The sequence below is a fragment of the Nicotiana sylvestris genome, chromosome 9 (assembly GCF_000393655.2).
Source record: "Nicotiana sylvestris chromosome 9, ASM39365v2, whole genome shotgun sequence".
Taxonomy (NCBI): domain Eukaryota; kingdom Viridiplantae; phylum Streptophyta; class Magnoliopsida; order Solanales; family Solanaceae; genus Nicotiana; species Nicotiana sylvestris.
In genome coordinates, this window is record NC_091065.1 from 116,935,348 (window position 1) to 116,948,314 (window position 12,967).

The following is a 12,967-nucleotide window of genomic DNA, read 5'->3' on the forward strand; positions in this document are numbered from 1 at the left end:
AAAAGTGTGTGCGGCCGCAAAGCTCAAAGTACGGACCGCACAAAAATGATTGCGGCCGCACAATTTAAATTTATGCGACACTGGTTTTAGGATTCATGCAATTTTGTTCACAAATTCGACATGGTTTGAGCAATTAAACATGATTAGCTACTTACCCAGGGCCCAATTAACACATACAAAGCTACCCATTTGATTTTGAAGCACATAATAAGGACATTTGACATTTATAGGCCAAAAATTTACTAAACTAATCAAAGAAAACAAGAACACAATTTAAGAAGAAAGAACAAAAATCTAACATGGATTGAACATACCAGTAGTGAATGATGCAGGTGATGATCTAACTTGAAAAATTAAGAGAAGATTTAGAGCTACTGAGATATGCATTGTGTTTGCTAGACTTCAGGGTTCAAATAGCATATAGCGTAAACAGTTGAGAAAAGCTATATTTATACTTTTGACCAGCCGAGCCCAGAACTAACCTGAGTGCAGCCGCACAAGTTTAAGTGTGGTCCGCACTCCTTACCTGTACATCTAAAGAATTGTTGCGGTCCGCACAAAAGTGAGTGCGGCTGCAAAATTTGTGCAAACCGCACAATTTTGTATGTGACCGCAATTTGTTAAGGAATTTTGACATGCCAAACTTTAGAGACCATGCATTTGTGATCTTCCAGTTATGCGATCGCCTCTGGTGCGGTCTGCACTTTTGTGATACTTAGCCAAATTTTTCATGCACAGTCCCTGCAATGCACACCCATTCCTGCATGCACTTCAAAACTAGTTAGCACAAAACAAAGCATATCTAATATAAAGAAGAAAACTAAGAAAAAGAAAAAGACACATGGGTTGCCTCCCAAGAAGAGCCTGATTTAACGTCGCGGCACGACGCAGATTACCAATCACTTGAAATGAAGAACCACTACAATGTGACCATCATCAACCTTGCCAAGATAATGCTTAACCCGGTGTCCATTGACTCTAAAAACCTGATCATTCTTATTTTTTAAATCTAGAGCACTAAAGGGGTTACATTCACCACTTCAAAGGGGCCACTCCATTTTGACTTCAACTTGCCCGGGAACATCCGTAACCGGAAATTGAACAATAGCACAAGATCACCTTCTTTAAACTCCTTGTTATGAATGTACTTGTCATGGAGGTACTTCATCTTCTCCTTGTAAAGGTACGAACTTGTGTAGGCATGATACCAGAATTCATCAAGCTCATTCAAATGGGCCACTCTTAGGTTTGCGGCGACATCCTACTCAAGGTTCAACTTTTTCAAAACCCACATGGCCTTATGCTCAAGTTCTACTGAAATATGACACGCCTTCCCAAACACTAATCGATATGAATACATCCCAATCGACGTCTTGTAGGCCGTCCTATAAGCCCAAAGAGCATCATCGAGTTTTCTTGACCAATCCGTCCGGTTGGCATTCACAGTCTTTGACAGAATACTTTTGATCTCCCAGTTGGAGACTTCAACTTGTCCACTTGCTTGAGGATGGTAGGGGGTCAAGACTTTATGAGTGACACCATACTTGGTGAGTAAGGTATCAAAAGCCCGGTTGCAAAAATGCGAACTCCCATCACTAATAATGGCCCTAGGAGTACCAAACCTTGTAAAGATGTTTTTCTTCAAAAATGCCACCTTACTTCTAGCTTCATTGTTGGGTAAAGCTATGGCTTCAACCCATTTTGACACATAGTCCACATCTACCAAAATGTAAGTATTTCCACAAGAGCTCAAGAATGGTCCCATGAAATCAATACCCCAAACATCAAAGATATCAATCTCCAAGATGGTGGTGAGGGGCATCTCATTCTTCCTTATAAATCCCACCATCCATTTAGCATTTATCACAATGCTTTACAAGCTCACTAGCATTCTTGTAGAGAGTAGGCCAATAAAATCCGCAACTCAACACTTTTGTTGCCGTTTTCGCTCCACCTTGATGACCACCATATGGTGAAGAGTGGAAAGCCTCAAGAATTCCTATTTGTTCTTCTTCCGGCACACATCGCCGAATCACACCATCGGTATACATCCGAAAAAGATATGGCTCATACCAATAATAGTTCAAGCAATCCCGTTTGAGATTCTTCCTTTGGTATGAAGAGAAATCATTCTGTACAATGTCGCTCCCAAGATAATTGGCTAGATCAGCAAACCATGGCATCCCGGTCATTGAAACAGCTAGGAGTTGCTCGTCGAGAAATGAATCATTGATCTCAAGGCCGTCATGTGGCCTCCCCTCCTCCTCCAAGCGGGACAAGTGGTCCGGTATCACGCCCCAAACTTGGGGAGGCGTGGCTGGCATCGGTGCCGCACTGGCCTGAGAGAACCACTCTGCAACTCTTTTTTTCTTTGTAATTATCATGGGCCAACATGGTCACAACTTGTAATGTATAACTATAAATGGGCAACACTGTATCATTGTACCATATTTCTTAAAACATGAATACCTATGGGTCGTTAAGGCCTCTGACATACTGTACAAAATAAACCTCTATCTACAAAGCCTCTAAGATTATTTGACATCAAATGGGACAGGGTACCGGCCTACCCATAAGTTTGTAGCAAAACTCTGACATGATGACTCATAGATTCGGCTACACTCCGAATGTGGTCGAGTCTTACCTATCTTTCGTTGAATTATGACCTTGTCTACAATGAGGGCTTGTCAAACTGATTGTCTATACCTGCAGGCATGAATGCAGCGTCCCCAACAAAAGGACGTCACTACGAATAATGTACTGAGTATGTAAGGCAGAACTGAAACATAACAGTGAGTCAACATTAACTAGAGACATATAAGAACCAACCTGAATCTCTGGAGTGCCACCATATATGATTATACTTACATATATAATGCTTCTCTTTGAGACTATTCCTATTATCCGTATCGTATGATGCACGACTGCCCAACTGATCAGTGGTAACTGTCTGACCGGCCGTCGCGCACTGGTAAATGTATGACTGCCTATCCGGTTGTAAATAATGATACATAACGGCCTAACCGGTGGTAACTGCCCGACCGGCCGTAGCCCGATGGTAAATGCATGTCTGCCCAATCGGTCGTAGCACGGTGGTAAATGCATGTCTGCCCAACCGGCCATAGCACGGAAGTAAATGCATGTCTGCCCAACCGGCCGTAGCATGATGGTAAATAAATATGTATGACTGCACAACCGGCTGTAGTTCGATGGTAAATGCATGACTGCCCGACCGGTCATAGCTCGATGATAAATGTATATGCATGAAGATGCATGTATCGCTATATCATAAACATTAACATCTTTATCATATACCTCAATAGGGAACTAGATACATACTTAGACATGCTTGAATATCACTTTACGTGAATAAATAACATAGACATCCTTAACTGCTAAGAGTAGAACCACTTATAGAATATCATTACGTTTACGTATCGTTACTTGGATCATGCCCAAAAGAAAGAAAGATTAGCCTTAACATACCTGAGCCGATTCTCTAGACAATCCCTCTAACACACGTTAATTGTGATAACATGTAACGGCGGATCGAAGTAGGGGAAAATCTATATGATATTCTTGTTGAAGTAACTCACGTTACTATGAAGATAGATATATTTCTCTTTTGAATTTGATCCTAATCTTGTATAACTTTTGTTGAATTTTAGAAGTTTTTCATGGTTTTATCGAAGATGCTATGAAATCACATTACTTAATAAGAGCTTCCCATCCAACCTTAATAAGGTAATGATACTTCTTTAATATTGTTTGTCGGTGGGCCCCACTTGTGGCTTAGTTGGCAAAGAAATTCTTTAAATTTTTGCCACCTTTTATGTGACTTTAAGAGTCACCTTTTCCTAAGGCAAGAGCTGCCACGTGATGTTTTATCCAAAAACCTTAATTAATTAGCTAATCTCCCACCAAAAATTATTAATTACCCCAATTATCTCAAATTACTTAAAATACTACTCACTTTTAACATACTTTATACATCTTACTATCATGGTCATGTGGTACCATATAAAATCAATACATACACTATTATTTCATTAAAACATCCATGTAAAAAATGCACATATTTTCTCAACTTCTAGTTTTCCTAATCTCATATAAAAAGTAAAAAAAATTTGTACGTTTAATTCTTAAAATGGCAAAATGATAACCTTATTTTCTTGTGAGAAAATAATTTTTATCTTTACAATAAAGAAAATCTCATAAACTTTCTCATATTATGTGTATAATTCAAAGTACTAATATTGATAAGTATATAAAATCATTTTTTTCCAAACTATTTTACAAAAATGTTCCACTCAAATTACCATATCAAATGTATAAACTGTATCAATGTTGACATACGGAGTCTTATAATAACATAGTCACAAATCTTTTATAACCTCATGAATCATCTTAATCCCTTCAAGCCCATATGGATTACTACGACTTATACCAATATTAAAGTACGAGATGTAACATCCGCCACTTGATTTTCACTACCCTTGCGGTCTTGAATCTCTAGATCAAAATCATGCAATAGAAGCACCCACCGCATTAACCTTGCCTTGGAATCTTTCTTGCTCATCAAATACTGAAGCGGTGCATGGGCTATGCGAACAATCACCTTAGTACCCATCAAATACGGCCGGAACTTCTCCATAGCAAAAACAATAGCAAGTAGCTCATTTTCGGTCACTGTGTAGTTGACTTGGGCATCATTCATGGTCTTGCTAGCATAGTATATCGGATGGAAGATTTTGTTGATTTTTTGCCCCAACACCGCTCCAACCGAAACATCACTAGCGTCACACATGAGCTCAAAAGGCAAACTCCAATCCGGTGCGGTGATAATATGAGTAGTAATCAACTTGAACTTAAGCAATTTGAATGCCTTCATACAATCTTCATTGAAATGGAACTTGGCATCCTTCTCCAAAAGTTTGCACAATGGGTTCACCACCTTGGAAAAGTCCTTGATGAATCGGAGATAGAAACCCGCATGGCCCAAGAAGCTCCTCACTCCCTTCATGGATGTAGGGGAGGGAGTTTGGAGATCACCTATATCTCTGCCTTGTCGACCTCTATACCATGCTTTGAAATTTTGTGGCCAAGGAAAATGCCTTCCTCGACCATGAAGTGACACTTCTCCCAGTTCAATACCAAATTTGTGTCCTCACATCTAGCCAATACCCTATCTAAATTATTCAAACAATCTTCAAATGAATTCCCAACCACAAAAAAATTATCTATAAAGATCTCAAGAATATTCTCCACCATGTCGGTGAAAATAGTCATCATACATCGTTGAAAAGTCGTCGGTGCATTACACAACCCAAATGGCATCCGCGAGAATGTGAAAGTACCATAGTGACAAGTGAAAATGGTCTTCTCTTGGTCCTCATGAGCAATAAGGATTTGATTGTAGCTGGAGTATCCATCAAGAAAGCAATAAAAAGCACGTCCGGTCAACCTATCAAGCATTTGGTCAAGAAATGGAAGCAGGAAATGATCTTTCCGAGTGACTTTGTTGAGTTTCCTATAGTCCATGCACACTCTCCAACTGGTGACGGTTCTTATTGGGATCAATTCATTCTTGTCATTTGTTACAACAGTCATGCCCCCTTTCTTTGGGACACATTGCACCGGAGAGGTCCACAAGCTATCAGAAATGGAGCAAACAACCCCGACATCCAACCACTTGATTATCTCCTTCTTCACCACCTCTTGCATTGCTTCATTTAGCCTCCTTTTATGTTCAGCGGAGGGTTTGGCACCCCCCCTCCAAAATAATCTTGTGCATGAAAAAGGTGGGGCTTATGCCACGGATATCCACCAAAGTCCATCCGATTGCTCTTTTCCTCCTTTGTAGCTCTCCAATGTGGACTCTACCTCCATGTTAGTTAAGCAAGAATAAAGGATAACCGATAAAGTAGAAGAAGGGCCAAGGAATTCATACCTGAGATGTGGAGGCAATGGTTTTAACTCCAAAGTGGGAGGTTCCTCGATTGAGGGCTTTGTTGGAGGAGTCTTTCGCTTTTCAAGATCCAAAGATAGCTTGCGGGGCTCATAAGTGTACGACCCCATGCCTTGTAATGCATTCACACACTCCACATAGACTTATTTCTCCTCAATATCATCAAGATTGAGCAAAACGGCTTCCAAATTATCCTCAACATTTATTGTGGCACTAGCATCATCAACAATCACGTCGGTGACCAAATCCACGAACGAACACATTTCATTACTATTCGGTTGCCTCATAGATCTGCACATATGGAAGACCACCTTTTTGTCACCCACCTGAAAGGTGAGCTCACCGGCTTACACATCAACAAGAGCCTTCCCTATAGAAAGGAAAGGCCTACCCAAAATGATAGGCACCTCGTAGTCCACTTCACAATCAAGAATCACAAAGTCTTTTGGGAGGATGAACTTGTCAACTCGAACCAGCACATTATCAATAATACCCAAAGGCATCTTCATTTTTCTATCTTCCATTTGCAACCTCATGGATGTGGGTCTTGGTTGCCCAATTCCTAAAGTTTTGAACACCGAATAGGGCATCAAGTTGATACTTTCCCCAAGATCACATAATGCTTTGGCAAAATCGGCACACCCAATAGTTTAAGGGATTGTGAAAGCACTCGGATCTTCTAACTTAGGAGCCATTGAGTGCACATATAATGATCCGGTTGGTCGTTTTGAGAATTAACACCCTGATCCCCTATTAATTGCTTTTCCCATGTTTATTTCTACTATTGTAAGTTAATGGGAGGATTCATTTGGAGTTTCGAAGTGTTTTGGGATACTTAGTCCTTAAATGAGAGCTTAAGCTTTAGAATTTGGATCGTAGTCAGAGCAGTGTGGAGACGGCCTCAGAATGGAGTTTCGTCAGTTCTGTTAGCTCCGTCGAGTGATTTCAGGCTTAGGGGCGTGTTCGGATTGTGTTTTGGATGTCCGTAGTTTATCCAATTCCGAAAGTTGGAATAGCTCTGGAGTGTTAAATGTGACTTGTGTGCAAAATTGGGAGTCAATCGGGCATGGTTTGGTTGGTTTCGGCATCGATTATAAAATTCTTGGGATTTCAAATTCATTAGGCTTAGATTTGAGGGTGATTCATGGTTTTAGCATTGTTTGATGTGATTTGAGGGTTGGACTAAGTTTGGATAATGTTTTAGGATTGGTTGGCATGTATAGTTGAGGTACCGAGGGCCTCGGGTGAGTTTCGGGTGTTTAACGGAATTGGATTTGGACTTAGGCATTTTTTGTTATTGTTGATCCTGTCATAACCGCACCTGCGTATATGGGACCACAGGTGTGGTGCCACAGAAGCGGCTTGATGATCGCAGAAGAGGAAATAGGCTAGGGCTTCAAGAACTGCAGGTGCGGCTGGGTGACCGCAAATGCGGAACTGCAGATGCGATCAAGTGATTGCAGATGCGTCCCCAGCCCGGTTAAGTGAATTTCGCACTTGTGATACCTTTTTCTCAGGTGCATCCCCCTGACCGTAGATGTGGTAATCGCTAGGCAAAAATAAGAAATTTTGAGGGTCTGAAGTTCATAACACCAAATTTGATTTTTAGCTCGGGAGAAGGCGATTTTGAGAGGATTTTGAAGAGGAAATAAGTGGGTAACGATTCCTAATCCCTTTCTAGTTGTATTCCATTAATCTAATCTTAGTTTTGTCATTTAATTTCGGATTTGGGGTGAAAAATTTGAAGAAATGAGGAAAAGTTCCCCAACTTAAAATCTGAGTTTTGAGGGATATTTTGGCGTCGGATTTTGATAATTTTTGTTCGAGTGTGCTCGTGAGTGAATGGGTGTTCATAATACGTAATTTTTACCCGATTCTGAGACGTGATCCCGGAGAGGATTTTTGGGCGTTTTTCTATTTTCTTATCTTAGTTTCGATTCCTTTAGTTAAATCCGTTGTTTGTAGTTATATTTATATTATGAAATTTATTTGATTAGATTTGGGCCACTCGGAGTTGGATACTCGTGAAAAGAGCGTGATTTCGGATTGATTTTGAGCCGGTTCGAGGTACGTGGCTTGCCTAACCTTGTGTGGGGAAAGCTCCCCTTAGGATTTTGGTACTGTTGTTATATGAGTGTCGTGTACATGAGGTGACGAGTGCCTACACGTGATAATTATTGAAAAACCCTATTTTCATTAAGTAAATATCTGTATTTTTCTTGTAATTGAGCAATACTTGTACTTGAAGTCTCTTGTTTAGTTTAGGAAAATCATGCTTATGTGATTTAATTGTCTTACCTGCTTTAACTGCTTACTTGGATTCTGTGCAGCATGTTTAGCGTAGAAATTCCTGTTTATTCTCGAATAGAATTGTAGATTCTTTTTGAGACTATTGTATATTTACTTTGGGACTACAGGATGATATCTCAGGAGATCCCCCATGCATGTTTACTTTGGGACTACAGATCGGTATTCCAGGAGATCCGTCTGCACTTTTACATTTGGGACTACGGGACGACATTTCGGGAGATTCCCCTGTACTGAATATTTACTTTGGGACTACTGATAACTAGGGATTTTAACGTGTTTCATGCTCCTTCTTGCTTATGATTTTATTATAAATTGTTACAAAATAGTCCCAAAAGGCTCATAAGTTGTGCTTGATTGTAGGTTTGATCGACAAAGTGACGAAATGTCAAAGATCGTGGCAAAAGAAGTGAAACCTTCTCAAGTATCAAAGACAAGGCAATCTAAGAGCAAAAAAAGGGCCTAGTGCGGCCACATTCGACTTTGTGCGGTCCGCACTAGGTGGTTCAGAGAGTTGAAAAAATGGGCTTCAATTTTGCGGTCCGCGGTGGAGGCTCGGCGACCGCGCTATCATTATGTGCGGTCCGCGGAAGAGAGATTTAGAGAGGTGAAATTTGCCATGGTCCAAGCTGCGCGGTCTGCAGTCATACTTGTGCGGACCGCATTAGAGATCTCCGCGGCCGCGGTCCATTATACGCGGTTCGCGGAGCCCAAGTTCAAAGAGCCCATAATTGAAGTCCAAGAGCCTAGCCCAGCCGTGATCCATTTTATGCGTCCCGCTCTGACTCCGCAGGGGTATTTTTTTCCAGATTTTCCAGCCTAGTATAAATAGAAGATTTTGCCATTTTTAGGTCATCAGTTATTTTCCAGAACGTAGCTGCGCTCGTGAGAAGCTATTGTGTAGCCATTTTTGGCATCTTAACTTAGCTTTTACGATAGATTCTCTGTATTTACATTAGCTTTTAAATTAATATGTCTTGTTCTTCATCTATTTCTCTATTTTCTCCTTCAAGCATGAGTTGTTAAACCCATTAGCTAAGGTCGTGGCTCAACCCTAGTGTGGGTAATTGATGGGTGTTGCCATCTATTGTTAGATTGACTATGTGTGTTTGTTATTTGGGTCAATTTTATGGTTTAATCTATGAATTGGTGGTTACAAATACTGGTTTGTGCTAAGTAGACTTGGTTCTTCTTGAGAAAGAGAGCCTAAGTCTCCAAAATTGACCCAACAAGGAATTTGGATGGACTCAAGAGAATTGATAGTCCCAATTGAAGGGTTAAACCTCGAGAGAGTAATTACCCAACTTGAACTCTAGCTGCTTGAGCTAATTTGCCTACCCATTTGGTCTCGAGAGAGTCAATTGGGCAAAACCACTCTCTCTACCGAGAGGTGTGAGAGTGGGTAAAATTATGCAACGGTTATAGGATATTTCCCCATTCATATCAATCGAACCTTAGAAGCATTTACCCGTCAATTAGCCACCTAGGTGAAAGTCACTACCCTAGTACCTTTCTACCCATTAGATTCAACTCTAGCAATTTTCTTATTAGCATAATTTAGTTCTAATTAGTAATTGATAATATTAGTTTGTTAAAGAAAATACAAAAGATGTTTGGAAGTGACATTTGGAACAATTACACAACTCTAGTCTTGATAGATACTCGACTCCATTCCTATTGATTTAGTTTATGCCTTTTTGATTTCCTATTGGTCTATATATAACTTTACATTTAGTTACTTTTATCGCGCTTTTTATCTTTCCTTTGGTCTGTATATAAAGTTTACATTATTGTATATATTCATTCCTCATTGTATATTCAATTCCCCTATTGTATATATTCTTTCTATTTTCGCAAAATTTTTCGTTTTTAGCTCTTAATTATATTTGTAGCTTTTTGTTTCGTTTTTGACGCTTTCAATAAGCCTTTGGTTTTTTTAATGCCACGGTTCTTTCCAAAGGTGGAGCATTGTGTGAACCGGGTGGCTCTTCTCGATGATGGATGGCATAACAACCTTCTTAAGGGTTTGAGTCCATTTTTGTTTTTTGATTTGGTAGTTTATAGTTAAGGGTACCTCAAGCAAAGCTTCACTTGGGCCTAGAACATTTGTCTTTGATCCCATGGTCAAAGACAAAATGTTGTGTTTAGGATGGTGAAAGTCGTGACCTTGAGACTCTTGTGTTGACCAACAATCATCAAGTGGTCTTTCAGGACCATTGTGTGCTCAATCGTGTCTAAGGTTGTTGTGGGCTCCCGACTATATGTCTTTAGCAATCCTTTAGCTCGTGTGATGAGAAATCGAATTGCGAGTCCAAGTCCTGAGCCAATTGTCTAGAACTTGTCTTGAATGTCTGTTGAGGCGAAATCTTAAGTGAAATTTGACTTGAGAAGTGATTATAGGCTCTTCTTGATCCAAATGATAGTTGAACAATTCCATAGCCTACCAATGATATAATCCCTAGTTAACCCTTTTGAGCCTTAAGCCTTTTTCTTCTAAGAACCAATGCTATAAGCCTATACCCATTCGAAAATATACCCTCTCTTGGCACCCGATCTTTCCTTGAGCAATGACAAAAGTCTAAGTTGGGGGGAGAGACGAGAAAGGGAACAAAGTGGTAAAAGGTACAAAAGTGAAGAAAAGGAAGGCAATGAAAAAAAAAGAAAAAGAAAAAGAAAGCCCAATGTGAAAGAATAAAAAGGGATTCAAGAAAAGCAAAAGAGAAAAAGGTGTGAAAAAGGAGAAACGTTTTGAATTGCATAAGAAAGAGCGACAATGTGCCTCTCTAACCCCTTAGAAAGAAGTGAGATACTCAAAGAGTCAAGAGAATTGTGCCAAATGAATAAAAGAAGTGTTTAAGGGAAGATGAAACCCATTTAGACCAAAACATTCCCTACCCTGAACCAAAAGCCTTCACATTGACTCCACAAAAGCCCTATATGATCTTGAGTTGGATAACGCTTGCATTAGTGGATACTTACATGAGGGGCAAGCATATGGTACTTAGAGCCGGACTTGTGACCTTTCCTTGAGAGAGACGAGTGAATTCCCATTAACCTCGATTTGTGTTCTAATACTCTAAAAAGGTGAGGTTTGCTTAGGGAGAGTTGAGGATGTGTGAGTTTGGATTCCACAATGACCTAAGTAATTGAGAGAGTTCTTTGATGTAATGAGTCAACTCTTAATGCTCTTGTGTCACACTTGATCCATGGTTTTTCAAAGTTTAAATGTTGTTAATGATTCATTCGTATTGAGGGAAATTGTTAGTCCCAATTTATGCTTGTTGAGATTACTTTAGGATAGCTGAAATACTTGGATTTTCCCTTAAGGGGTGGGTCTTATTTTGTTTGCTTGAGGACAAGCAAAGGCTTAAGTTTGGGGGAGTTGATAACTAGGGATTTTAACGTGTTTCATGCTCCTTCTTGCTTATGCTTTTATTATAAATTGTTACAAAATAGTCCCAAAAGGCTCATAAGTTGTGCTTGATTGCAGGTTTGATCGACAAAGTGACAAAATGTCAAAAATCGGTGCAAAAGGAGTGAAACCTGCTCAAGTATCAAAGACAAGGCAATCTGAGAGCAAAAAAAGGGCCTAGTACGGCCGCATTTGACGTTGTGCGGTCCGCACTAGGTGGTTCAGAGAGTTGGTAAAAATGGGCTTCAGGTAACGCGGCCGTAGTACATATTTCGCGGTCCGTGGTGGAGGCTCCGCGGTCGCGCTATCATTATGTGCGATCCGCAGAAGAGAGATTTAGAGAGGTGAAATTTGCCATGGTCCAAGCTGCGCGGTCCGCAATCATACTTGTGCGGACCGCATTAAAGATCTCCGCGGCCGTGGTCCATTATACGCGGTCCGCGAAGCCCAAGTTCAGAGAGCCCAGAATTGAAGTCCAAGAGCCTAGCTGGTCGCGGTCCATTTTATGCTGCCTGCGCTGACCCCGCAGGGGTATTTTTGTCCAATTTTTCCAGCCTAGTATAAATAGAACATTTTGCCATTTTTAGGTCATCTGTTATTTTCCAAAACATAGTTGCGCTCGTGAGAAGCTATTATGTAGCCATTTTTGGCATCTTAACTTAGATTTTACGATAAATTCTCTGTATTTACATTAACTTTTAAATTAATATGTCTTGATCTTCATCTATTTCTCTATTTTCTCCTTCAAGCATGAGTAGCTAAACCCATTAGCTAGGGTTGTGGCTCAACCTTAGTGTGGGTAATTGATGGGTGTTGCCATCTATTGTTAGATTGACTATGAGTGTTTGTTATTTGGGTCAATTTTATGGTTTAATTTATGAATTGGTGGTTGCAAACACTGGTTTGTGCTAAGTTGACTTGGCTCTTCTTGAGAAAGAGAGCCTACGTCTCCAAAATTGACCCAACAAGGAATTGGGATGGACTCAAGAGATTCCCCTGCATATTTATGATTCGGACTAGGGGACGATATCTTGGGAGATCCTCTGCACATTTACGTTTGGGACTATAGGACGATATCCTGGGAGATCCCCTATTGCTATCTCTGTGTACTGAGTATATTTTGTCTGTGATTTTACTCTTTATCAACCGTTAGTATTTTCAATTATACTGTCGCACTTTATATTGTTTTACCTTGTCTTATATATATATATAACCGTAGGGCCCTGACCTTCCTTGTCACTACTTGACCGAGGTTAGGGTTGGCACTTACTGGGTACCGT

The 12,967-nt window shown here is 40.2% G+C and overlaps 2 protein-coding genes across 2 annotated transcripts; both read right to left on the reverse strand.

Annotated features, from left to right (window-relative positions):
• Positions 1-1,261: 1,261 nt before the first annotated feature.
• LOC138878101 (uncharacterized) lies at positions 1,262-1,849 on the reverse strand. The gene is made up of 2 exons (XM_070157758.1): positions 1,618-1,849; positions 1,262-1,524 (listed from the first exon to the last, which is right to left on the reverse strand). The coding sequence occupies exons 1-2, from the start codon at positions 1,847-1,849 to the stop codon at positions 1,262-1,264; spliced, it is 495 nt and encodes a 164-aa protein (XP_070013859.1).
• A 4-nt stretch (positions 1,850-1,853) lies between these two features.
• LOC138878102 (uncharacterized) lies at positions 1,854-2,324 on the reverse strand. Its single transcript, XM_070157759.1, has one exon. The coding sequence runs from the start codon at positions 2,322-2,324 to the stop codon at positions 1,854-1,856; it is 471 nt and encodes a 156-aa protein (XP_070013860.1).
• Between the last annotated feature and the right edge of the window lie 10,643 nt (positions 2,325-12,967).